The 26,651-nt window shown below is 43.7% G+C and overlaps 1 protein-coding gene across 1 annotated transcript in view; it reads right to left on the bottom strand.

Annotated features, from left to right (window-relative positions):
- The window catches only part of LOC143297292 (uncharacterized), a 75,029-nt gene extending 55,153 nt beyond the window's left edge, over positions 1-19,876 (bottom strand). The window contains exon 1 of the mRNA XM_076609561.1: positions 19,801-19,876. Coding sequence (XP_076465676.1) covers positions 19,801-19,822 — 22 coding nt within the window. The 5' untranslated portion in view covers positions 19,823-19,876. The remainder of the gene's footprint in view (positions 1-19,800) is intronic.
- Positions 19,877-26,651: the final 6,775 nt, after the last annotated feature.

Here is a 26,651-nt window from a genome sequence, read left to right on the forward strand (position 1 = left end):
ATTGAAACTATTATAAGTGGAACATTTAGAAATAAAAAAGAAGGAAGTATGTTTTTATTTATAGTCTCATCAGATTTCTGAAATTAGTGATAATACTTTGATCACACAATATTATGTTAGCCCAGTTTGAGGGTTATGTCAATAAAAGTAATAATTTTAGGAAAAGTTATGTTTATGAAAGTTTATCATCGTGTATAAGGCCTAAAAGAACCATGAGCATGCTGTCTACAAAGGAATAAATGATGCAAGAGCACACACAGTGACAATTTCTATTTTATATACATGTATTGGCTGAGTGCATAAAGTAATATTATCGATCGTTACTTAGATTGGAAAGGTGACTATGCATGCACACTACAAACACTATATGTACATAGGAAGCTCAGTCTTCATTAAAATTTACAAATCAGAGATACAATTCACACCCAAGCTACTGCTGGCTTGTTTCACTGTGGTGCCACAGATCGAGTGTCTGATTTTGTGAATTTTAAATCTTTTGCTTAATTTTCCCCAGTTTGAGTATAACAATAAACAATAATAAATGATGATGATGATAATGATGATGATAATAATAATAATAACAATAACAGCATTGAAAGTAATATCAATAGTAAAAAGAATGATAATAAGAAGAATGATAAAAAAGTAGTTGTAGTAGTATAAAAATAGTAATGATAGTATTCATAAGGCGCAAACTCCCCAGTGTGACCAAAGCAATTCCCATGAAACAATACATAAATACAATAGTGCATATCACTATTATTGACAGACAACAGCACATGAAGCCATACAAGAAAAATATGGATATGAGAAATACTACACATTGCAAATATCAAAAATAATAAAATGTACCTCTCTCTCTCTCTCTCTCATTCACGCAAACAAACACAAACACACTTAGAATAGCCGAGTAGTATTAACTGGGAATCTTAGGAACAATAATTCTTTTAACTTTTGTCATTAATGCTACAATGCAATTAACAGTCAGGCACTGGTGGTGAAAGAGAAGTGAGGAAGGGGTTAAACTGGCAATATATTTGCTCATTATCTTCAAACTAAAGCCCATTTCACCAGGGAGTTCGTAAGATTGACAGATGAATCACTGTCAAAATGGACAGTTTGCTATGGCTTTACCACAAACTGTACCTCTATCTTGGGGGATGTAAAAGTCTTAATTTAACACTCCCTCCTCTCTCCTTTGACTTGAAAGTGATAATAATGATTATTAAAACATATGTACAGCTGTGTGTGTGTGTGTGTGTGTGTGTGTGTGTGTGTGTGTGTGTGTGTGTGTGTGTGTGTGTTGAGTGAGAAAGAGAGAGAGGCTGAGGCAAAAGAGGGATGACAGGATGAGGTAGGAATATGTGTGTGTGTGTGGGGGGGGGGGGGGTTGCGTGTGTGTGTGTGTGTGTGTGTGTGTGTTGAGTGAGAAAGAGAGAGAGAGAGGCTGTGGCAAAAGAGGGACAACAGGATGAGGCAGGAATATGTGTGTGTGTGTGTGTGTGTGTGTGTGTGTGTGTGTGTGTGTGTGTGTGTGTGTGTGTGTGTGTGTGTGTGTGTGTGTAATGCTTAAAGCTGTTTTAGGACACACTGCACTGCATCAATGTAAAAGAGCCAAGATCAGTCAAGCATCATCATAAGCAAATAAGCCTGTCTGGAGTATTTTCATGGATATAATATCTTGTTTAAAATCAAATGTTTGCTTAGTCTTAAAAAATCATTACAAGAGACAGACTGATTCAGCTCCCTAAATTTTATTTTGGACATTTCTCAGATTCATATTACACAGAGGGACAAATGGACTTTTGACATTCACTCTTCTATATTTTTCAGCATGATTTACTTTGACATTGTGTATGGATCAGTTAATAACTTTGTTAATCATCCTACATTTGTGTTCATGACAATATCAAGTTCTCTGTACTGATGGAGGGGCATTCACAAAAAACATTCTCTGAATTTGTAAATGGCTCATACATTGGTCTATTTTTATTCTTAGCTTGTCCTCACTCGGAATATCATCTGAATAGTGGAAAAAAGAAGAAGAAGAAGAAGAAGAAGAAGAAAAGAAAGATAAGGGAAAACGTTTTGCCCTTCCTGTAGCCTTTGTGGACAGAGAATAAATAAAACAGATCATAATGTATACTATTCACAGATTCGTTGCAAAAGAACAGATAAATGTTTGGGATTGGAAGACTGTGCAATGCAAAGTAGGCTAAAATCACTGAAATAATGATCAAAATCAAAGTTACCAGCTGACTTGGGGTTCTGAATAAATGTCAGTCCTCTATGAAGCGTTCAGTTTTTTGTTTGTTGGTAAAGTTGCTGATAATTCTCATCCCTGACTACAGTCGGGGAAAAAAAAGGGTATGGAGGTGAAATGTTGGATCATCAGCAGATCAGCAAATTGAAGAAGAAAGTAATAATCAATGGCAAAATCTATGAGAAAAATATGGCATAAAAATTCAGAATTTAGTATATTTCTTTTACTACTATCTATTCATTGACACTGGGTGAAGATTTTGAGTTATTTGGTAAGGCAAGGAAAAAGCCCTCATGTGGTCTTGGGCCCGGAGGTTAGCATCACTCAAAGGAATATGAAATGACATGAAAATTTGTAAAATTCCTAAAATACCTAAACAGAGCATTTTCCTGACATCAGTTTTAGCCAAAGAGCCCGTTAGTACTAGTAGTAATACTTTCAGATAACACTACATTTAATTTCATTTAGTTCAGCTGACAATTATATACCATTTAAGGACTGATTAACAATCATGTTATGTCATTTTATTGTATTCGTGATAATATGGATACTTCATTAATAACATGCGTTATGCACATGGCACTTGCTCTCTTTCTCACACATATACACAACTGAAGCACTGTTAAGTCTTTTAAGATACATACATTTCAGAGCCCACAAATATTTTCCTTACAAAAGACATCACTTCAAGTGTTAATCTGGATTTCAAAATAACTTACCAAACCCCAAAATAACTAGCCAGATCCAAGCTACACAAAATATATCTTTTGAATCAAATTGTTTGTTGACGTTTGTCATTGATTTACAGATCTACAATTTTCTTGCATGTGCGCGCATGTGTGTGTGTGTGTGTGTGTGTGTGTGTGTATGTACGCACGCACTTCTTGGCACACACGATTTTTTTTGCGTGTGTACGTGTACGTGTACGTGTGTACGTCCACGTGTGTGCGTACACGCGCGCGCGACCGCGCGTGTTTGTGTGTGTGTGTGTGTGTGTGTGTGTGTACGTGTTGGCACAAAACATTGTCAGCTTCACATGATTCATGTTGTTCACGGACGGACTCGACATCAGTTCTGCCTCGGTCAGACAACACAAGCCCGGTACTGGCGAATATAAGAACACTGTTTTCACTCTCCCGGAATAAGCGTATTGGAATAAAGCTAGACTGATTAAGTTATATAATTTTCATTGCTTCACCTTCAAGTGTTTCTGCAAGAGATATCATTTGTTGTCACTGAAGGCCACGCTTCATATCGTCTACGCAAGCTGTCGAAGGATGAATGATCTCCAAACCTGTATTTCAGTTTCCTAAAACATTTCTTCAACATCCCAACATCTCGGACACAAGCCATAGCAAAACAGATAAGTTAAAACTGGACAGACGCAGTCTTTCCACAACAGCAACCGCTGTGAACAAGAAGAGAGCTGCATGCGACACCGCTCAGCCATTTTGGAATCAGCCGTTTGGGGATAAGGTTGTTTAGGAGCGTCAAGTTGTCCATACACATGGAAGTTCAATTCTATTACTGTGAATATACACATGGAAGTTCCATTCTATTGCTGTGAATATACACATGGAATTTCATTCTATTGCTGAGTGACAACACTAATTCTCTTTTCTGCGGAATCTATGTAAAATTTTCTTATTTATTTATTTACTCGTTTAATTAAAAACAAAACAACTTTTTTTTAAATACTTGTCTCAAATTGTTATTCTCACTGAGCGATTTATCTGTGCCAAAAATTTATTCATATGCTGATTTATATATTGCTTTATTTCGTTTATCAAATGCGTGCGCATATACAGAACTTAAATCCGTACGTTCGAAAGATTTCATTTTCTTCTTATTATTCATTTTTCTTAATACAAATAAATAGATATAATATGCCCCTGTTACTAAGACAGTTAATGAGGCAATGTTCGCTGGCTTTTGTTCTGGTGCACAAACAGCTATGTGTTAGGTATATATACAAAAACCGAAAACTTTGACAAACTTTGACAATCACTATTACATTCTCCAACCCCAACAGCGCCTCATAAGACTGGGAAAAAGCACAGGTCTATTCACAAACGTATCAGTTTATTTGTTGATCAATTCATTATCACAATAAGGTGCAAATCAAAAAACCCTTGTGAAGATTTTTACTCGAGTAGCCTTCATATTTATATTTCGGCTTTAAAAAAATTTTTTTTTTTTTTTTAAGAGTAAGATGAACATTGGCTAATACAGGTCACAGGTAACTATGATCACACGTGCTCGTACAGGTGAACGCGTACACACAAGCGCTCTCTCTCTCTCTCTCTCTCTCTCTCTCTCTCTCTCCCCAGTTCTTCTTCATTCCCTCTTTACCAATACTACTTCCTGGCAATGTGGGACAGGACAGCTGAGGCAGAGGCAGTAATAAGGAAAGCGACAGGCAGCGACGATGACAGCACCAGCTACGGACCTCCCCCAGAGTGTCGCCGCATCACGTTGGTTCGGGAATCCAGCGATGGTGGAGAGGGAGGGAGGGAGGGAGAAAGAGGGAGGGAGAGAGGGAGGGAGAAAGAGGGAGGGAGAGAGAGGGAGGGAGAAAGAGGGAGGGAGAGAGAGGGAGGGCGGAGAAAGAAGGAGGGAGAGAGAAGAAGAGGGAGGGAGGGAGAGATGGAGGGAGATAGAGAGAGGGAGAGAGAGGGAGAGAGAGAGGGAGGGAGAGAGAAAGAGGGAGAAAGAGAGGGGGGAGAGAGAGAGAGAGGGGGAGAGAGGGAGGAGGGTGAAAGAGGGGGGAGGGAGAAAGAGGGAGGGAGAGAGAGAGAGGGAGGAGAGAGAGAGGGAGGGAGAAAGAGGGTGGAAGGGAGAGAGAGATGGAGAGAGGGAGATATAGAGGGAAGGAGAGGGAGGGAGAGAGAGGGAGGGAGGGAGAAAGGGGGAGGGAGAGAGAGACAGAGAGAGGGGAGAGAGGGGGAAGGAGGGGGGGGGAGATGGAGAGAGGGAGGGAGAGACAGAGAGGGGGGAGCAGAGAGAGGGAGTAGAGAGAGAGAGAGAGTAAACGAAAGAGAGAGTGTAGACAGAGAGAGTGAGAGGGAGTAGAGAGAGAGAGAGACAGACAGACAGAGAACGAGAGAAAGAGAGAGAGAGAGAGAGAGAGAGAGAGAAAGAGAGAGACGGGGACGGAGACAGAGAGGGAGTAGAGAGAAAGAAAGAATGGGAGACAGACAGACAGAGAACCATAGAGAAAGAGAAAGAGAGAGACAGAGATACAGAGAGAGATGCAGAGACTGCTGCAGCGTGAGATGGCACCGCATGACGGTATCGATCATGCTGGGGGTTTATTTTCTCCTCCTCCTCCTTTCTTTCTTTCTTTCTTTATTTATCTATCTATTCATTTATCTATTTATTCATTCATTTTTGTGAACCTCCTCTGTCGCCGCGGCTTTCTTCTTCCTGTATGCCCGCAATGACGGCTGTCTGCTATCGAACCCCCACCCCCCCCACCCCCCACCCAACTCCCCTCCCGCAGCCCCCACCCCCATCCATTCTAGCCCCCCCCCCCCTTTTCTTTTGACTGCAGCCTCTGTCCAACAGAAGCAGTGAAGATCCTGAGAGGCTCGTTTCGTTCCAGAAGGCAGATTTGTTCAGGGCCAAGGTTTGATGCTTGTTTAGTTCTGTCTGTACACTTTCTTCATTTATCAATATAACTATTTGTTTGCTTATTTATTTATTTATTTTGTGGGTGCGCGCAAATTATTTATTCATTTATTTATTTATTCATTTTATTTTATTTTTTGTGGGTGCGTGCAGGTTGCATGTGTTATGTTGCACTGTGTCTTTATGTTATTATGGTTGCTATTTTGGGCGGCAATACAAGGGCATCCAGGAGTCATGACCTGGGTGCGTCCAGGCCCCCTTAGAGTGTTAGGAGTTAAGGGCCGAAACATTTGACTGAGGGGGATCTCTTCTCTGAAGACCTTGTACTGTCCAGCTCTCCCTGGAGTTTCTTATCTCTCACTGGGAGTAACCAATATTTATAATTGTTTCTCCATGAAACATCGTAAAAAAAAAATTTTTTTAAGGAAAAAAAAAGAAAAAAAGATTAACGATTTTTTTTCATACGTCAACGGAAACAGCAGAAATAACCCCCATCCCCCATCCGAGCCCCCAGCCCCCCCCCCCCCCCCCCCCCCCCCCCCCAAAAAAAAAAAAAAAAAATAAAGAAAGAAAAAAAAGAGTAAAAACGAGAAAGAAAATACGAAATTCGAAAGATTTAGAGTTGTTTCTTTCTCCATTACTTCCGCCCTACTCCACACTGCTCCTCTTTTTTCAATGTGTGAGCTCTCTCATTCTATCACACACACACACACACACACACACACACACACACACACAGGGTCAAAATAAAACTCCTCCCCTGCATCATCTCTCTTCTAGAAAATGGAACGCGAAAATATAAATTTCACTCCGTTGCGCTACCGTATTCTTTATACCAGTACATTCTGCAAATGAGGAGAGATATATCAAGTTTTCAAAGAGAAAAACACAATCGTCGAGAGAGAGAGACAGACAGACAGACAGACAGAGACAGAATTATGTATATGTGTGAATGTGACCGTGTTAGAGAGTTGATTCAAAACTTTTACATGTTACTTAAAGATATTCACGAGTCAGCCCAGCTTCAGCTTCAGCTTCAGTAGCTCAAGGAAGCGTCACTGCGTTCGGACAAATCCATATACACTACACCACATCTGCCAAGCAGGTGCCTGGCCAGCAGCGTAACCCAACGCGCTTAGTCACCCCAGCTAAAATCAAAGGTCATCTCACAGCTGAGATCAAGTGGGTAAAAAGTATTCTTAAAGAGAGAGAGAGAGAGAGAGAGAGAGAGAGAGAGAGAGAGAGAGAGAGAGAGATTCAGAATGGTTAAATGTACTGTGGCACATTATACACATCATGCATATCTCTCGCTCACTCATCCTGCCCTCCCCCCATCCTCACATCCCTCTCCTCCTCTTGTCGAGAGAAAGAGAGAGAGAGAGAGAGAGAGAGAGAGAGAGAGAGAGAGAATTGTACGGACCACCCACAATATAGAACTTGGAGGAAAAAAAAGACATACTTGCATCAGCAAATCGTTCAAACAAAATAGACCAATAAAAAAACAAAAAACAAAAACATAAGGGTTTTGACACCGACATTTCGCATCTATCGTCAGATCAAAGGGGAAAAAATCTTTCACCTTTATCCACACATCAGTAAAACGCCTGAAACAAACTAGGCCCCGAGTAACAAGCATCTGATTGTTGACACCGACACCTGACTTGTCTAACATTCGATCAAAAGAAATGTTTCGCTTTCATAAAACACGCATTAAGTTGTGTTTGGTGGAACGTCACATGCCCGAATCACTTTTCAAACGTTTTCGCCTGTTGTCATGTAAATCCCGACATTAGAAGGACAACACTGAAGAGGGCGTTACCGGCCACGCTTCATCGAGGACTGTATCTTTGTGTGTGTGTGTGCAAACGTGCGTGGGCGTGCCTGAGTGAGTGAGTGAGTGAGTGTGTGTGTGTGTGTGTGTGTGTGTGTGTGTGTGTGTGTGTGTGTGTGTGTGAGGGCACGTGTGTGCCTGAGTGTGTATGTGAGAGAGAGAGAGAGAGAGAGAGAGAGAGAGAGAGAGAGAGAGAACGAGAGAAGTCAAAGTCAAAGTAAAAAAATGTTTTAATTGTCAGGCCTCTGGCCCATAATAACAGGAGTCACAGCAAAATGTAGCATGCAACATGTGTTCATTTACATACTATTCAGGCATTTTTTCCTCAAAGTTAGAGCTAGAGAGAGAGAGAGAGAGTTCACGAACCCATTAATTGTGTATTTCTTGACACTATGGTCGGACTTGATACTCACAGTTAACACAGTTTTCATATGCCTGAACGGCTTGTAGTCAACGTTGGTCAAGAAAATGGCAGACGAAAACAGCACGTTCTTTCACAATTCCATTAGCATACAACTGCTGAACCCGCGGTCTGAGCAAGTATCTGGTTACAATTCTGTAAATACTATTTTATTTTATTCCTGGTGGGGCGCGCCCAGCAATGCTGGCTTCGAATTTTGTGCCCCCCCCCCCCCCCCCCCCTGGGACAGACGCTTCCGTAATATACTTATTGGTTGTTTAAGATCTCGTATTTCTCCATTTCCTATACATATCATATAGCTGTCCGTGATAGAAACTAGTTTAGTATCAGTATCAGTAGCTCAAGGAGGCGTCACTGCGTTCGGACAAATCCATATACGCTACACCACACCTGCCAAGCAGATGCCTGACCAGCAGCGTAACTAGAAACTAGTTTAAAGATTACTTAAACATTCAGGTTGCTTTACAAGTTTCGAGAAACGATAAATCACTATTTCGTTCGGTTAATAATAATGATAATGATAATAATAATGACGACGATGTCAATAAAAAACAACAACATATAAATCATGATGATAATATCGATGATAATGATGATGATGATGATGATATGGCTGTGAAGGCAGAAACTGAACCAGTGGCACCTTTTCCCCTTCGATGTCAGCTACAATCCCAATAACGATGTGCACAATACAACATTCAAACTCTAAAAGATTTCGAGAGGTTTTGGAAACCACCAACGGAAAAAAAAGGAGCATTCAAAGTGTGAAAAAAATGGAAATGATCATGGCTGGAAAATGACGGGAAACTGAGGATAATCCCGTGTACCTGCGTCCAAAAGCAGACAAACCCTTTGTGGGGATCAGAATGCAAGATGATGACTCGGTCCCAGCTGTTGGTGGAGTTGAAATAATCTATGATGAAATAATCAGTTTCAAAATGTGGCAAAACATTCTTAGCATACAATTTTAGGGATCCTAAATGAAAATATACACACACCAAAAAAAACAAAAAACAACAACAGACAGACAGAGAGAGAGAGAGAGAGAGAGAGAGAGAGAGAGAGAGAGAGAGAGAGAGAACAACAAAAGTACCAATTCTGCACGAATATCAATGACAAAAAATATTGATAAAGACCACCCTCCCCATTTGCCCACGTCCATGCAGTTTTGATCATGCACTTTCACTTCGTTGAGCTTTCATTTCAAGCTCAAAGATTTTCTGTCTCTGCGCCAGACAATATTTCCTCTTAGCGATCAAAGGTTGCCTCGCTTTATTGAGGTTCCTGTCTCTTGTAATTTCTTATTAGAACAGTAGATCACCTCCTCCGAAGTTATACCAGACCTAGGAGACGTCGCACCAACGCCAGGGGTAAGGGTTAAAGTCGTCGTCGTCATCATCATCATCATCACTGATACTTTTTTTTGTTGTTGTAGTTGTTACTGCTACTGTTGCTGTCCCGTTATCTGCACCGTTTCAGTGGCATTACTCCCACGCCGCTCATTCCGAGTCCCCCTAATACACAGCCACACCCGGGTTCATCTGTCGCAGTCCCAGCGTCGGCAGTCCACATGGAACCGTGGATGCTGGGTCGCCTGGAGAAGTATCACTGATACTAATTATGTCGCCCATCTGAGTTCAGACAGCAAACTCTCAGCGCTTCACAAACACGAAGTCATTTGCACAAAAGGCTGCCTACCTGGGTACAGCCGACTGACGGCTGATTTTACGCGCCCATTATTCGTTTCCTGTCATTCAGACAGGCGTTCAATCATGCGCTCACGTACGTACATACTATTATGTATATTAGAATTGGTTATTATTTGATGGTAAAAAAAAAGCAGAAAAAGCGAGTATGCACTGCTTTCAAGGACTGACAGTCGTACAACACGAATTCAATACACAGAACAACATACAGGGAGCGTGTTACGAAACAATGATGGTGATTGTATCGGACTTCCCCAAACTGTTTCAATCTATAGGTAGAAAGCATTGTGAACCGTTCCTAACTGGGCAAACGTTCACTTCACGAACTTAACTCCACTGAGATGAATCTCGACGAATCTAGCACGCCTAAATCGTTCGAATTGACAGAAGTTTTGTATTTCACAAACCTATTCCTAACTCACTTCAGTGATTCTAAAAAAATAAAGTCTATGTTTGCCAGGAAAAAAAGCTTCGCATAACATCGTTACCTGCACAATGAGGCTACCCTGGCGATTCAGAAACCCGGACCGAGCCTTGTTTTCTTATTGGCTGTATTGTGAAGGAAAACCTCTATACTGACATCTTTTTGTGGGCTCCATTCAAACGAAAACAGACTCCCATTTGTGGTTTCGCAAAGAAAATCTTTCTTGTTAATGGCTAGATTGACACACTTCAAAAACAGACAATTAATGGTCAGACAGCGTGCCGTTCAATATTACGGTATTGGCTTCAGTTGACAGCCCGTGACACAAGTGGTTCGATGCATTCAAATAGCACATGAACTGGTTTCCTGCACTCCTTTCGCTCGATTCCCATGCCACTCAGGGATATTGAGCAGCAAGTGATGCATGCATAAGTTTTGTGCTTTCTTGTTTCTTATTGTTACTCTTCCTGTAGTGATGGCCTGGAGGTAACGCGTCCGCCTTGGAAGCGAGAGTCTGAGCGCGCTGGTTCGAACCACGGCTCAGCCGCCGATATTTTCTCCCCCTCCACTAGACCTTGAGTGGTGGTCTGGACGCTAGTCATTCGGATGTATGATAAACCAAGGTCCCGTGTGCAGCATGCACATAGCGCACGTAAAAGAACCCACGGCAACAAAAGGGTTGTTACTGGCAAAATTCTGCAGAAAAATCCACTTCGATAGGGAAAACAAATAAAACTGCACGCAGGAAAAAATACAAAAAAATGGGTGGCGCTGTAGTGTAGTGAAGCGCTCTCCTTGGGGAGAGCAGCCCGAATTTCATACAGAGAAATCTGTTGTGATGAAAAGAAATATAAATACAAACACAAATTTTGCACGGCTTAAATAGGCCAGGATTGATGTCCTTCCCACGCTTTTTGTGTTTCTCTGCGAACGCTATGTCGTTTCTTTGAATAGAATCTGTTTAAAGCAACTGAAGAAGATAGACGTAAAACACGATAAAACACGATTTTCAAGTCCCTTTTGCTCTCTTATCACTGCTAATGTCCGAAAATCTGTTTTTAGGCGCAGTTCCATAATGTCCCACGATTAGGATAGCTTGGAAAACAATTTTTCTTCTTCACTGGCGTCAAAAGACATTTACCTTAACTGTCATTAGATGGACATCTTCGCCCCTTCCATTATTTTGCTTGGAAGTCCAATAATTCATGGTAACAGACTAACACGAAAGGGGGTGCGGGGGGTAGTTTTGGGAGAATATCAAACGTACTGCTTTTTGAAGCTTTGACGCAAGAATGATGACTGCTTCTGGAACATCTGTTTCACTGTTTGATTCACTCGAAATAGTGTTGCTTGTCGCCATCCTCTTCATTTTAGGTTTTATGTGTGACACATCTAACACGAGCGCTCGATTCATTAGAGGAAGCTGGATATCTTCAACATTGAATTGAACTGATCTGAAGTGCAAAGCTTACCGTCGAAAGGCATGGTTAAAACGCTCATCTGCCAATACAGAGTCCGTGAGGGTCTGGGTTCGAATCTCGCTCTCGCCCTTTCTCCCAAGTTTGACTGGAAAAACGAACTGAGCGTCTAGTTATTCCAATGAGACGATAAACCGAGGTCCCGTGTGCAGCATACACTTGGCGCACTGAAAAATAACCCATGGCAACGAGAGTGTTGTCCCCGCGCTGAATGACGTCATGTGATCGTGTTTCCGGACTGAGGTGTTATGTTCACTCTGTGCTACGACTCACAGAACATCTCAAATGCAGTTAACGCCTGAGCTCTTATCTAGAGTTCGAAATATTAGCGCCCGCCGGCGTAATTCATGTCAAAACAGTCATTCTTCGCCATGGCGCGAGGACAACGATTACGCAGCACATTACGTAGGTCCACTTCCTCCTGGCGTCGAAACACGAAGACATATCCGGGATTTGTGAACGAGTGAACGTGGGAGTTGCCGCCCACGTACGAAGAAGAAGAAGATGATGATGAAGAAGAAGAAGAAGAATCATTATCTTCATCATCATTTTTCCAATTGCCCAGCGACTGGGATGGCTTCTGCTCCCTCCCTGGCCGAGAAATACGACGTCAGACAAGCAAAACAGGGGAGATAAGTAAGCAAGTAGAGGCACAGAGTAATAGAACGGGGTCACGGGGGAGGAAAGAGGTGAGGAAGAGAGAGAGTGGGAGGGAGGACGGGAGAGAGAGAGACAGGGTGGGAGAGAGAGAGAAAGGGAGAGAGAGAGAGAGAGAGAGAGGGACTGATAAATCACAATAAAAAAAAAGGTTTTAATTGCCAGGCCTCTAGCTCATAACAACAGGAGTACACAGTTTCACGAAAAACATGCACTGATTCAGATATTATTGAGACATTCTTTTCTCCGGCAAAGTGCTCTCTCTCTCTCTCTCTCTCTCTCTATATATATATATATACAAAGAACATTTTGTTGATGACAATTTTCTTTCTGTTATTTTGACTTAAAACAAAGTGTACCTCAGTGTAATGAAACTTCCGAAATGTATTACTTGAATGATTTTAAAAAAAAATTTTTTGTTTTGTTTTGTTTTGTTTTTTTGTTTGTTGTTGCTACTTTCTTTGTTTTCTGTTTTTGGTTGCTTGTTTGTTGTTTTTGTTTTTTGTTTAGTAGTAGTTTTTTTTTCTTCTTCTGATTTTGTCCTTAAAAAAAAGCCCCAAAATGTGTGATGCATGTTTCTATGTTGAGAAATATAACCTTCTGTGCAAGGGACAAAAAAAAGAGAAAAGAAAAGAGAACATTTTGTTATATCAACGTTTTTCACAGGCTAGAATCAAAGAAAGCTTGAAGAATTCCATACTTTTCCTAGAAGAGAGAGAGAGAGAGAGAAAAGTAGGAGTTGCGGGAGCAGGAGAAGGGGTGGGTTGGGTTGTGGGGGGCAAGAGAGGTGGGGGCAGGGCCCCGCACCGTGAGGCCCCCTCCAAGTGGCTCAAGTGGCTGCCGCCCACACAGCACCCGCCAGTTGCCTGCCACTCACAGGGGCGGGGGAGCGAGGAAGACGGGGCCCGCGAGCCAGCCAGCCCCTTGTCGGCACAATGCACGGCAGCTCTCTACCCGACACCCCGGCCCAGCCCACCCGTATGGTGTCTTGCGGGTGGCTGACAGGCGCACAAAGGCCGAGGACCCCTCCGCGACACGCTGGCGTGTGAAGGCCGACACAACTGTTTGTCGGAGGAGGACGCCAGACCGCCCTTGTGTTTTTTTGCTTGGCATATAAAGCAGTCAGCGAAACACCAGTGCCGCTGACAAAACACAGCTTATGTAAGCTTAGTTCTGGCCTGTCCACCCCTTCCCGCCTCCATCACACCCTCACCCCTCTCCCCACCCCAAAAAAGGAGGGGTATGGTCAAATTACCTCGTAGAAATGAAAGACGTGCGCATCAGCCAATCCCGAGCACAATCCTTGAATAACAAATTATAATAACAAATTATTCCAACTATTTTTACTACTACTATTACTACCACTACTACCAATACTACTACAACGACCACCACCAATAATAGTAATAACAATAATCAATGATAATAATAATCAATCATTATTATCATTATTATTATTATCATAATCATCATCATAATCATCATTATCAACAATATTGATAATGATGATATCAAATCAATCAAAAATACTTTATCAATCCACTTGGAAATTCACTTGTGCAAACACAAATAAAACGGGAGGCATGGGGCAGAAACAGTGAGCGCGGAGCCAAAAAAACAAAAACAAAAACAAAACAACCCCCCCCCCCCCCCAAACCCCCCTTAAAAAAAACACACTGATGATTTCCGGATACCTTCCTGTTTGGTTTTCATTCTCGACTTGTGGTAAATACTCTAACAGTAAAAGTAAACTTTGTTTGAGATGGCCCTGTTTACCCTTCCACCCCTCCTTCTTTCTTTCCAGTTCCTTCGAGAGGGAAAGGTTAAAGTGCTCAAGTTCTCATTGCCTTTCATAGTCCAGTCATTTTTCGTGGACAAAAAAAAGGGGACAAAATATGCACAAGCTGCAGTAAAATAAATATTCACTGGGCCTTGGGCTCGGCACAGGATGGCGGGGCTCAATCCTTCCCAACCGCTGTTTTAACTTTTTTTTTATTCCCGAACCAAGTCATGTACCCGTAATTCGCTCTTGGGTTGGGTGCAGGAAATCGGAGTGAAGTGTCTTTCCCAAGGACACAACTTCGGGGGATCGAACCTGACCGCTAGATCACAAGTCCAACACCTTACCGATTCCGCCACGACACTTCCTCCGAGGTTCAGTCCAGTTCATTTACTCAAGGAGGCGTCACTGCGTTCGGACAAATCCATATACGTTTCACAACATCTGCTAAGCAGATGCCTGACCAGCAGGTAACCCAACGCGCCTCCGAAAGAAAGGGGGTAAAAAAAAAAAAAAAAAAAAAAAAAAAGGCTGACAATCAGTTACAGCAGCAATACCAATTGATCAGATGAGAAATACATTTGGAAGAACAAAATGTGCGTCTATAAAGCAACATATAAAGATTTATTACTGTTATTATATACATACTAGCAGAGAAAGGCTATTCATCCTGAATACAAATACGACGTATTGACAAAAAGAATTTATAAATATGTCGACTCAGAAAGATGCACTTTCTTTGCCGAGGTCAATCACAATGTATACAATATCATTATAACTTTAAGGGAAATGATTAAACGTTTGTTTTGTGACTGTGGAAAAATGAGTACCTAGGGCAAAAATCTATATGCAGTTACACCCCCACTCCCGCCACCCCCCGCCCACGCACACAAAGAAAAAAATAAATGAAAGATGGAAACATAGCACTGAATGTCATGTATCAACTAAGAGGCAACGGGACCGCCGCGTCCTTAAATTCCCCACACACCCGCACAACCCTCGCCCCCTCCACCAACACATACACACACACACACACACACACACACACACACAGAGGCATACACACAAACACACACACGCGCCAGACAAACGCAGACACACAGAAACATACACAGAGTCCTGGGAAAGACCGTGATACGAACAACGAACAAAAAGCACACAATCACACCCCCAGTTCAGTCCAAACATTGCAAAGCAAGTCCTAATCACACAAGCTGTAAACTGCGATCAATCATCACCCGTTTTTGTAGTGTACGTGCGTTACCAGGTACCTCAACTGTCCGGACACGCCGATTAGCGAGATCCAACTGACCATGACAGCTTCCACCCGTACTGTCCCATCGCAGACAGCAAGCGGACCACCGGCATGGAGGGGGGCGGAGGGGGTGGGGTGGGGGACGGGGAGAGGGAAGGTGGGGGGGAGGGGAACAAACGCCACTGTCATAAACAAAACGAAAGCCACTACCAATACGTTGCCCAATAACCGTTTGCTCCCACCCCCCAACTACTTCCTTCCCCTCCTCTTTACCCGTTAGTTCCCCCTCTTGTTCCGTACTGACACCCGTTGCCCAATAACCGTTTGACCCCCAACTCCCCTTTCCCTCCTCGTTACCCGCTATCTCCCCCTCTTGTTCCCTTCTGACATCCGTATCATCGTCACCATCATCATCATCATCACTCGTCGCCATGTGTCTTACCGTCTGCCACACAGCCGAGACCAGCTTTTCATCGCCTTTTTTTTTAAAGCACCAACGGGCTGCGGAGGATGGTGGGGTTGGGGGGGTGGGGGGTGGGGGGGGGGACGGATGGGGAGGGGAGGAGGGGGGTAAATCTTCCCATTCTGTCCCTTGTCCAGTCTCTCTCGGGGGCCAAGAACACTTCCACACCCCTCTCTTCACAGGTGGAGGGGGGTGGGGGGTGCTATGCATCGGGGCGCCTAGTGGGTTGCCCTAACCCCCACACATCATCCCTGCTCTGTCCCCACCTCTACAATCCCTACACCCTCAACTTTGACGAAGCGTGTCAGCGATGAACGGGTAGTTCACGGTGGGCTGGGTCAATTAGCCGGGTGGGAAGAGGAGGGAGGTGAGAGGTGTCACAAGGCGTTAACAGACCCTCACAAGGGTCAGTGGGCGACACTGGGCCTGCCGGGTGGTCATCATCAGCCCCCCCCCTCCCCCCAGGCATCCCCTTCCCGCGGAGCGCCAATCGCCCCCCCTCCCCCCTAAACACAGACGTGTCATCGGCCCTTCGCCACTCGCCCCTTCTTTCAAGGATGATGCCCCCTTTCCAAATTTCTTTTTTTTTTTTAAAAAGCCATGCGGAGATTATCACGGGTGGGAAGAGGAGAGAGGTGACTGACTAAGCGCGTTGGGTTGCGCTGCTGGTCCGAACGCAGTGACGCATCCTTGAGCTACTGATACTGAAACTATGATGATTATGACGACGACAGTGATGACAACAACCAAAAAATGCATTAACCCTGGTGGAAAAGGTCTTGACTATTAACATTGTTAGACCCTTTCCCTCCTTTGCCTCTTCATCCTTTCTCACAGTCAATGTGTAAAATGTTTCCCCATTTAAGTTTCAGCCATGAAGATAGTTTAAAAAGCTTAGTATCTCCTTACATAACTTACTGTTTGGTAAGTGCGTGCTACCACTATTTGGTAACACCTCTTTTAGTCTTAAGATCAATGTCAGCATCTTTGAAACTTCATGAATGTATCACTCAAAGCGAACGATTTGATCCCTGATTTAGTCGATTCCCTTTATTACACAATTATTATGTGGACCGGCATGTGTGTGTATGTATACATAATCATGTATGTATATTTTTGCATGCATTTAATCTAAATGTCTTTGTTGTTATGTGATATTATGTCTGTGTGCATATATGTAAGTGCATGTGCCTGAAATAGTGCTACATACTCTTTTACTTGCCAGTTCACATTATGAATATATGGCTGTGCTCTTCTTTCTTACTGATATTCACGGAGACGGGACGAACTTCGACAGGCAATAGCACAAGGCTTTTGCATTGCCACTATGAGGATGCCAGTAAAAAATATATATAGCAGATAAACAAATAAAGAGAAATATTGAAAAAAAAGGTGTATAATAAATAGATAAATAGATAAACAAATGATCAGATTAATCAATTGGTTAATGAATTAATGATTCAATACTTAATCAAGAAAAGTATGTACACACAATCTCTCTCTCTCTCTCTCTCTCTCTCTCTCTCTCTCTATATATATATATATATATATATATATATATATATATAAGATGGATACTGGGACGCGAGCGGTCTTCAAAACGTACGTTAACACGCCACCCACCAGACAAGAACAGTGAGGAACGAAATCTAACCCACCCCACCCCACCCCTCTCCCAACGGCTCACAACGCCTGCATTTTTTTTCAGCAAGAAAACAGTAGCAGTAGGTGAAGATGGACGGGCGCGGGGCGTGAGCTCAGAGAAGACAAGGGGCAGATCGGGGCTTGTGGCTCGAGGAAAGACCCCCCCGGACCAGTCAAGGACGTGTCACATCCATGGGTGATGACTGTCAGACGTAAGAGCCAGACTTGGTGTAGCCGCAGAGAACGACTCATCACACTGACCCAGAAGAGGAACAGAAAACAAGGGAGAAAGGCTTCCAGGGGGGTCGCTTCAAGGAGTAAAGGGGCGGGCATTCTTGGATGAACGTCTCAAAGGATGTCAAAACTGAACAAAGGAGGAGGGGGAGGGAGGAACAGCTAAGGTCCTCACAACCTATGGGTCTACTACCCCTGTCGTGCCCTGAGGAACACGTTCGATCTTTTTCTCCTCTTCTGTTGATGTGAAAGTGAACATTGAACGCTTTTGTGTCAGCCAGGCTGTTCGATTTGTACTGTGCAAACTCTCAAGACGAAAATCAAAAGTGAGCAAAGATTACCCTGTGTGTGTGTGTGTGTGTGTGTGTGTGTGTGAGAGAGAGAGAGAGAGAGAGAGAGAGAGAGAGAGAGAGAGCACAAATACACAGGGTTGTCTATATAGTTTCGACCCTGCATTAGCATTTCTTTCTGTTCATTATATATATATATATATATATATATATATAGATAGATAGATAGATATATATATATATATATATATATATATATATATATATATATATTCATGGTTTTACTTATTTAAACTCAATGTTTGGTTTTCAGACTTCGATTCGATATCTGAAAACCGCCTCGGAAAATTTCAAACTGAAACATGGCAAATGCTAACAGTTCCTTTCACAGAGAGAGAGAGGGGGGGAGAGAGATCTTTCCTGTGCGGTTTTCGTTTAAAACAATCCTTAATTGCTCAACAGTACACGTGATTACAATGCAAAAAAACAAAGACAAAAGAGCATCAACAAGCTTAAATAAAACTCATACTGTTCTCACAACGTTGCACTTCAATTCTAACATGACGGCTGAAATCCATAATAATATGATCATTTGTGTTTTCACTTCTCGAGTCTTTTAGCATGCTGCGCATATTTTACTGGTGTTAGCTTTTTCTTTTCTTTTTTTTTTTTCTTTTTTTATTTTTTTTCCCCAACCAAGGATCCCTACTGACGAGCACCGATGTACAAGTACCGTGTCTGCTGTACAAGTGCTGATGTCAGTTCCCATTTTCGTCGTGTCGTCGCTTTCCGGCTCTTTGTCGCTCGCTGCGGGTCGTCCGTGTAGCCGCTGATAGGTGTCATCCCTCAAGTGCAATGGCGGTTCAAAGCTGTGTCGTTCGCTTAGGTCGGGGGAGGAGTCTCCAGCGGTAGAGCGGTGCATGCAATCTTGTTTGATATATTATTATGCCACGACTAGAGTTCCGACTGTACCCCTCGTCCCCTGTTGGTGGTGGTGGAGTTATGAAGGGCATAAAGGGAAGCAATTCATGTAAAGATCTAGCACCGTTCAGAATTATGATGCACGTGCTGCACTGACTTAAAAAAAATTGTTCATTTAGTCATTTATTTATTTATTTATTTCTATTTATCTATCTTTACTCTTTTATTTTTTAAGCCACCCCCTTAGTTTTTATCATCACAAAGTCTTTAGAATTTCTAGACATTCTACACTGTAATAATGATGGTAACATAACTTACAGCAGCTACTGATCTGGGTTCATTCGCAGGGCGAAAGCTGAAAACTACTTTTTATCCGGAGCAAATCACGAGGGTCGTCTAAAACAAAAAGATTAAGAAAAAGCTATCAACAACGCTTACTATCAGACAATCAGCCAACTTGCGTTCTGTATGAATAAGGACACTGAAGCCAAAATACAGACACCTGTCAACTGGACAGACAAGCAGGCAGACCGACAGAAAGACAGACGGGCTGTGGACAGAATAATAAACAACAGACACGTACCATGAACAGAGACATGGAGGGATAGAGAGAGGAATGGATTTAGAAGGACACACACACACACACACACACACACACACACACACACACACACATACACACAGAGCGACCTAGAGGTTGAGGGGACTGAGACACACAAGACAAAACAGACAAACACACAACAGACACACACAGGTCAGACAGAGATGCAGAGTGGCCGCTTCTAAAACGAACTAAATCTTACCTTTGTCCAGAACAGAGTCCATGTGTTCCTGTGAACGTTTCCTGATCGTTCGTATCCACTCTTTCTTCACATGTTTCCCATCTGAACAAAAATTGAAGCACAGCAGTAGTATCTCGTCTCCATATATCAAGGGGGAGAGAAGCCGTGATGGCTCAGCAAATTCAACCCATGGTCTTTCTCTCTCTCTCTCTCGTTCCACAAAACTTAATGATATGATATATACACCGCTCATAAACTTACTGGAGGAGAGAGAGATAAAAAAAAATCAGCTAGTTTCTCAGACGCTGCTGCAAACCAAATGCACGTAAATGTTTGTTCCAACGATGCGCACGCGCAGAACAAGCACAACCGGAAATGACGCTAAACGAACAACGGAAGTGACGACAAATCGAAATGTGCGTCCTCTTTCTTTCTTTTCATCTCTGTCGCGAGGTTCATCAGTCTGTTTAAGCCAGACTAAGAAGAGCAACCGAAGCTCTCAAGAGGCTGTCTGCTACGTGTGATTAAACAATGGCAAGGAGTCGGTGACAGGCGTTATTTGACCCGACAACAAAACCCAAACACCTTCTGTTGGAAGAACTGACTCGCACTGTGCGTGTCAATCCGTATTCTGTTCACCTGTCACACAAGTGGAGTGCAGTGCTGACACGGAGTCAAGCGGAGTCGGACAATGTGAAAGGAGCATAAGTATCGATTAACAGCTCGTGCGGTCCGTGGCCGCTGGTGGCGAGCGCTCGGCTTTAATTGGTTTACACTTCAGGGAGGAGGGAGAGAGTGGTGGATGGCACTAATCGTTGCGATTCAACCATATTCAGCCAAGAGGCATGATGAATGTAACATGAACACACACACACACACACACACACACACACACGCATGCATATACACACGTATACACACATAACTCGCATACACACACACGCACGCACGCACGCGCGAACACACACATACACACACACGCGCGCGCGAACACACACACACACACACACACACACACACACAGACACAGACACACACACACAGTCCATCACGAACACTGTCAATCCAGTTTGAGTAAATAAAGACACACGATCTTTTGGAGTTCTTAGTATTGCTTTTTTCTTTTCTTTTCTTCTCTCACTCCTTCCACGTATATCATAGTTTTACATAACGTAGATCGTTCTCTTATTTGTCTTGTCTGCCTGTCTGTCTGTCTGAAAGGACAGTTGTGATCACTGAATATAAATTCAGCCTTCGAGCTCCTCCCTCCGCCCTCCACCCCCCCCCCCCCACCCCCTTGTCTCCCTCCCCCTCCCCCCTTTTATGTCTGTTGTTCGCCTGTCAACATGAAGGAGGGATGGAAGGCGGTGAAGCAGTACATTTACTTTAGGGCAGCACTGACCACAATAGGAAACGGTCAGCAGCCAACATGTGTTGACCCTCGCTTTGTCCTGACCACAGTCAGGTGTCTACTCTCACTGCAGGTGATCAGGAGCTGTCTGTCATCCCGAGTCGCCTGTTCCTGATTCGCTTGTTCACGACTAAAAGTGGAAACCCCATTTCGCCTATTTCCAGTTTGCGAATTTTTTCAGTTGTGTGTGTGTGTGTGTGTGTGTGTGTGTGTGTGTGTGTGTGTTAAAACAAATAAAATCTCACTTCCTTCATTGGAGTGAGACAGACAGACAGACAGGGAGACAGAAAAAAACAAAGAGGCTGAATAGGCTAAACGGGGACGGTGGGTGGGCGAAACGGGACAAACAACAGTAATAAGAAAAATAAAGGAATGAATGAATGAATAAATAAACAAATATATGATTGAATACATTGATAAATAAATAAATTGATTAATTCATAAGGGTTATTGATGCTCTTTTATCATTGTTTGCATTGTAATCATGTGTACTGTTGAGAACAATTAGAGATTATTTAAACCAAATAAATAAATTGATTAATTCATAAAAGTTATCTAAATAGCGCAATTCAACATTCCCATACAAAAAAGTTCAAAATGGTGGGTGCGTGACTGGTTCGTTATCATTTTGCCATCCCAACCCATTTCAAAAACAAACAAAAACAAACGAACATACAAAACAACAACAACAACAAGAAAAAATAAAAAATTCCAACTTCCCGTCTCTGCAGATGTGAAAGCGCTATACCCTTCCCCCCCCCCCCCCCCTGCGACAACTGACCTACCGGTGAGTCCAGCTCCTGTAGGGGAGCTGAATGCTGGTGATCATGCTCACCTCAAAGTGGCTTCATTGTCCCTCTGCCAAGATCAAGGACCTATCGTGGACTGGTGTTTGTCAACATGGACCTACGGTCCCCGCGGCTCAAGTGGCCATGAAGGAAGCAAGCGTGTCTGTTCCCATTGTCAGCAGGTCTGTTCCGCCCATACAGGGCACTATTGTACGTCTGCACGAGCGGTATCCCGGGTCTGAGGCGTGAGAACATGAGCCACCAAGAAATGGAAAGGCATTCCCGCGTGTCCAGTGGCCACCGTTCAACCGTTTGCATTTGGTTTAAACAGAATTTTATTTGGATCATGTCACAATACAACACAGATATCGATGGCAGGACAACAAAAAAATAATATATAAAGTCCTGTCCTGATACATGTACATATTGAATATGTGACCGATGTCGTCGTAACTAGAAGTTAAGACGTGAACATATATGCGTTTTGAACAAAACTAATTGAAAACTGCATTTGAAAAGAAACCTTTCTTGTTGTCACTTTCCAAAGTCTTGCTATTTATCTGGGTCTTTTTGTTCAACGACTCTGTGATTTTATGATTTGCTTCGATGTATAATTTGTAATTAAAAGCTGTTTATTTTACAGTGCAAATGATATGTAGCCCCCACTCCACCCACTCCCCAATTAAACAAAAGTGCTGCGCAGCAGACTGCATGTTTAGCTTCTGTAACGGTTCAATGAGTGTGGGTTTGTTTTTATTTGATTACTGTAAGGTAACAAATATGTCGTGTTACGTAACGCGTGCAACGCGCGCAAACAGACAAAACAAACATACAGAAACAGGGACCGATTGTCGAATGTTCCAACGTTAAACAAAAGCCGTCAGGCACGATCCACGAACAGTTCCTACACTGGTCATCCAGTCAGTCCTCAGAAACCTGGAGTGAGGAAATCTGCATGGGTCTCATTGTCCCGCTACCAACGATCGACAACCAATCAGGGACGCTACAGTTTTGTCAACATTGACTCAACACCCCTGCAGTGCCAGTGGTCACGGGCGGGCGAGCGCGTCCTAATTGGGCCATTGTCCACATCTGTGTGACAGAAGGCTCCCAATGGACACAGGGTCAGTGACGTACGAAAACAAGGCAGAGAGAGGTACCCTGAGCAGCGTAGCCATCTGTTTAGTTTAAATCTGTTTACCCTACTGCCACCGACTCCCCCTTTTTTTTTTCGAAGCTGCAAAGACGAATGGCTACTGTGTGTCATCAAAGCAGAGCTTACCGTTCGGGGGCATTCGAATAACACATCTCTCTCTCCCACTGTCAGTGATGACGATTAATTCTATTATTTTGTATAGTAATTATTCATTAATGTCTTGTGGTCTTTCTTCATATATTTTCTTTTTGACGATCATGATATCCTTTTTGGAGGGCTGGATAAACAAAAAGCAATTGTTTGCTTAATCAATAACCCACAGAAATAAGATTAAGTTCTTCATTTTAATTTAGTCCAATATCGACAATAGCTGCCTTCCGTGACGTATCAACGTACCCTGTGAGGAGAACACCAGTCGGGAAGAGTGGCACTTCATACAGCCAGCGGCCTCATTAACCTGTCACCGACTTCTGTTTGCAGCAAGAAGGCTGCCACAGCATTGTCCTCACCTCCAAACAGCAATCTTTTTATCGTCGGGGCTCTCGAAATATTTATATCTTCTATTCTAAATCTACATATAATACTGGATCTGTGTGACGCATTGGTCGATGCAGTTTATTCGGTGTTCATTGCTGGTGAATATCTTTCTTTGAGAAAGACCATCGTCAGCGCACGTGTATGTGTATCTGTGTGTATGTGTGTGTGTGTGTGTGTGTGTATGTGTGTGCGTGTGTGCGCGCGTGCGTGCGTACGTGCGTGAGAGGGTGCATGTGTGTGTGTGGTTGCGTGTGCGCGTGACTGAGAGTGCGTGCGTGTGTGAGTGGTATGGCTCTGTGCGCGCATGCACGCGTGTATGTGTGTGCGTGCGCGCGTGCGTGTGCATGTGTGTGTGTGTGTGTGTGTGTGCGCACAGAATGGTCATTAAAGACTGTGTGCACTTCATGAGGCTGTGACTGACAACTGGGGTTGTGAACTTCCGGTCTAAATGGAATAGAGAGAGAGAAAGACAGACAGACAGAAAGACAGTCAGACAGACAGACAAAGACTGCAACCTGTTGTTTAATAATGTCATAACTTTAAGGCCATCAACTGCTCCACAGTTCTGCCCCCCCCCCCCCCCCCCCCCCCCCCCCCCCCGAACAAGAAACCCCAACACTAGCCGTTCAATACGTCCTCGAAAACTTCAAGTGGAGAGTCCGTTCACGGCTTATTGTCCTGCTGTCAAGTTCAAGAACCTGACACGGACACTTATGTCAACACTGCCCTTGCAGCGCAAGATGTCAAGGTGTAAAGGTGTGTTCTCAAACCAGGTATGGTGCGAGATCGCGCCCTGCGGATAGGGTCCAGTGTGTAGAACTTCCTTCTCCCAAGGCAACTGAGAGGAATGTTGTGTGTGTGCGTGTGCGTCTAGGCGCACGCTTGCTTGCTCGCTTGCACACACACACACACACACACACACACTGTTTTTATTTTCATTGTCCACGCCCTTCTGACAAAGGGGCGGAAAAAAAACACACCTTCAAAACACACTTGTGAACACCATCCCATGTCTCAACACATGAACAGTTGAACTCTATACATACAGACACGCACGCATGCATTCACACGCGCTCCCACTCGGCGCAAGGCCGCGATCAAGCCTCAACTACCCGTCCTTCCCCTCCCCTCCCACGTGTGTACACACACACACACACACACACACACAGACAGTGTCAGATGTTTTATTCAAAAAAGGCCACTGCACCATATGAACAGGGGGCGTGGGGGCGGAAGGAAGGGGCAATAATAGAATCTTACTCCCGTATGTCCTCATCAATGTAGACAGCGGATTAAACTGTGTTGTGTATTGTCATTCTGCTGAGAATTCCCTAATCAATATCTTTACGCTAAGTTCGTTGTCAAAAGACATTATACAAAATCCTGAGAAAATTTCAACCATACACAAGGGCAGACACCGTGACATAACAGACATCGGGCGATTACATGCTCGTTTTGTTCACATATGCGAGCCAATACAAGATCTTTTTTTTTTTTTTTTAAAGAAAGAAAGAATTATTCACCCGACATCAAAACCAAAAACCATGAAAAACATCCGTAACATGGGTGCGGTGGTCGAATGGTTTACAGCGCTGGACACTCGCCCGAGTTCCGGAGTTCGATCCCCAGTTTCGGCCCACCTGGTGGACTGAGGGTGGAGGTTTTTCCGATCTCCCTGATCAACAGAATTATGTGCAGAGCTGCCAGTGCCCGAACCACCATCGTATGTATACGAAGGCAGTTTCGAAAATGGAGTATGGTTGTCAACAAGGTGGGGTAAAAGAAAAGAATAGAAAAAATCCAAAGGTCGTACACGGAAGAAATTACATATGTGTGTGTGTGTGTGCGTGCGTGTGTGTGTGTGTGTGTGTGTGTGTGTGTGTGTGTGAGAGAGAGAGAGAGAGAGAGAGAGAGAGAGTGTGTGTGTGTGTGTGTGTGTGTGTGTGTGTGTGAGAGAGAGAGAGAGAGAGAGAGAGAGAGAGAGTGTGTGTGTGTGTGTGTGTATGCGCGCGCGCATGACTGTAACCTGACTGAATGACAATGAAACGAATGACGAGTGCCTAGGGGCGGCTCTCAGTTGGCTCTACCCGAACAGACAGCCTGTTACGCGAATGACTCCGTGTTCGTGAAGTGCTTAGAGCTTAGTCCATAACCAAGGATAGGCGTAATGTAAAATATCCATACTATTATCATCATATTCATTTGCTGCTTAGTTAGCTTGAAAAATGAGGGGGGTGGGGGGGCAGGCGAGGAAAAGAAGATGATGAGAAGAAAGATAGAAGGATATAAAGAAAGAAAGAAGAGGAAGAAGGAGGCATGGGAAGAAAAAGAGAAGACACTTTCGACGACGACGACGATGAAGAAGAAGGAGGAGGAGACGGCGGAGGAGGAGGAGGACGAGGAGAAGAAGAATAAGTAGTAGTAGTAGAAGAAGCAGAAGGACGTGGATGAACAGCAGAAGAGGAAGACGACGACAGTGGCGACGACGAAGCAGAAGAAGAAGAAACGAAAAGGTAAACGAAGCACGTGGGTCCAAATTAATAGCTCCACCCCCCCTTCCCCTTCCCCCCAGCCCCCTTCCTAACCAGGCCCTTCTTGTCCACCAAGCGTAACGTGAAACATCGTGTCCATCATCACCCTGTTCAGCTATCGCCACCATCTTGGCCCACACCAGGCGTACGGTGCCTGTATCAGGCCAGGGATCTGGCAGCAAACCGTCCCCTGGTTCCCAACATTACCGTCACGCCTCCTGAGGGACGTTAGGGCACGTACAGTACAGCACAACACAGCATGACTCTGGAAACTGGGAGGCTTGGTTTTTTTTTCACTGGCACGCACCACGGAGAGAAGACTGTTTCCCTCTGTCTCTGTCTCTCTTGTCCACTCTCCCTCTCCCCGCACGCACTGCCAAAAGCTGTACGAGGTCTTTTTAAGCATCATCGACAGAGAGTACTTAGTGTCAGACCTTCCGTGTGGACCC

Source organism: Babylonia areolata, chromosome 22 (genome assembly GCF_041734735.1).
Source record: "Babylonia areolata isolate BAREFJ2019XMU chromosome 22, ASM4173473v1, whole genome shotgun sequence".
Classification (NCBI taxonomy): Eukaryota; Metazoa; Mollusca; class Gastropoda; order Neogastropoda; family Buccinidae; genus Babylonia; species Babylonia areolata.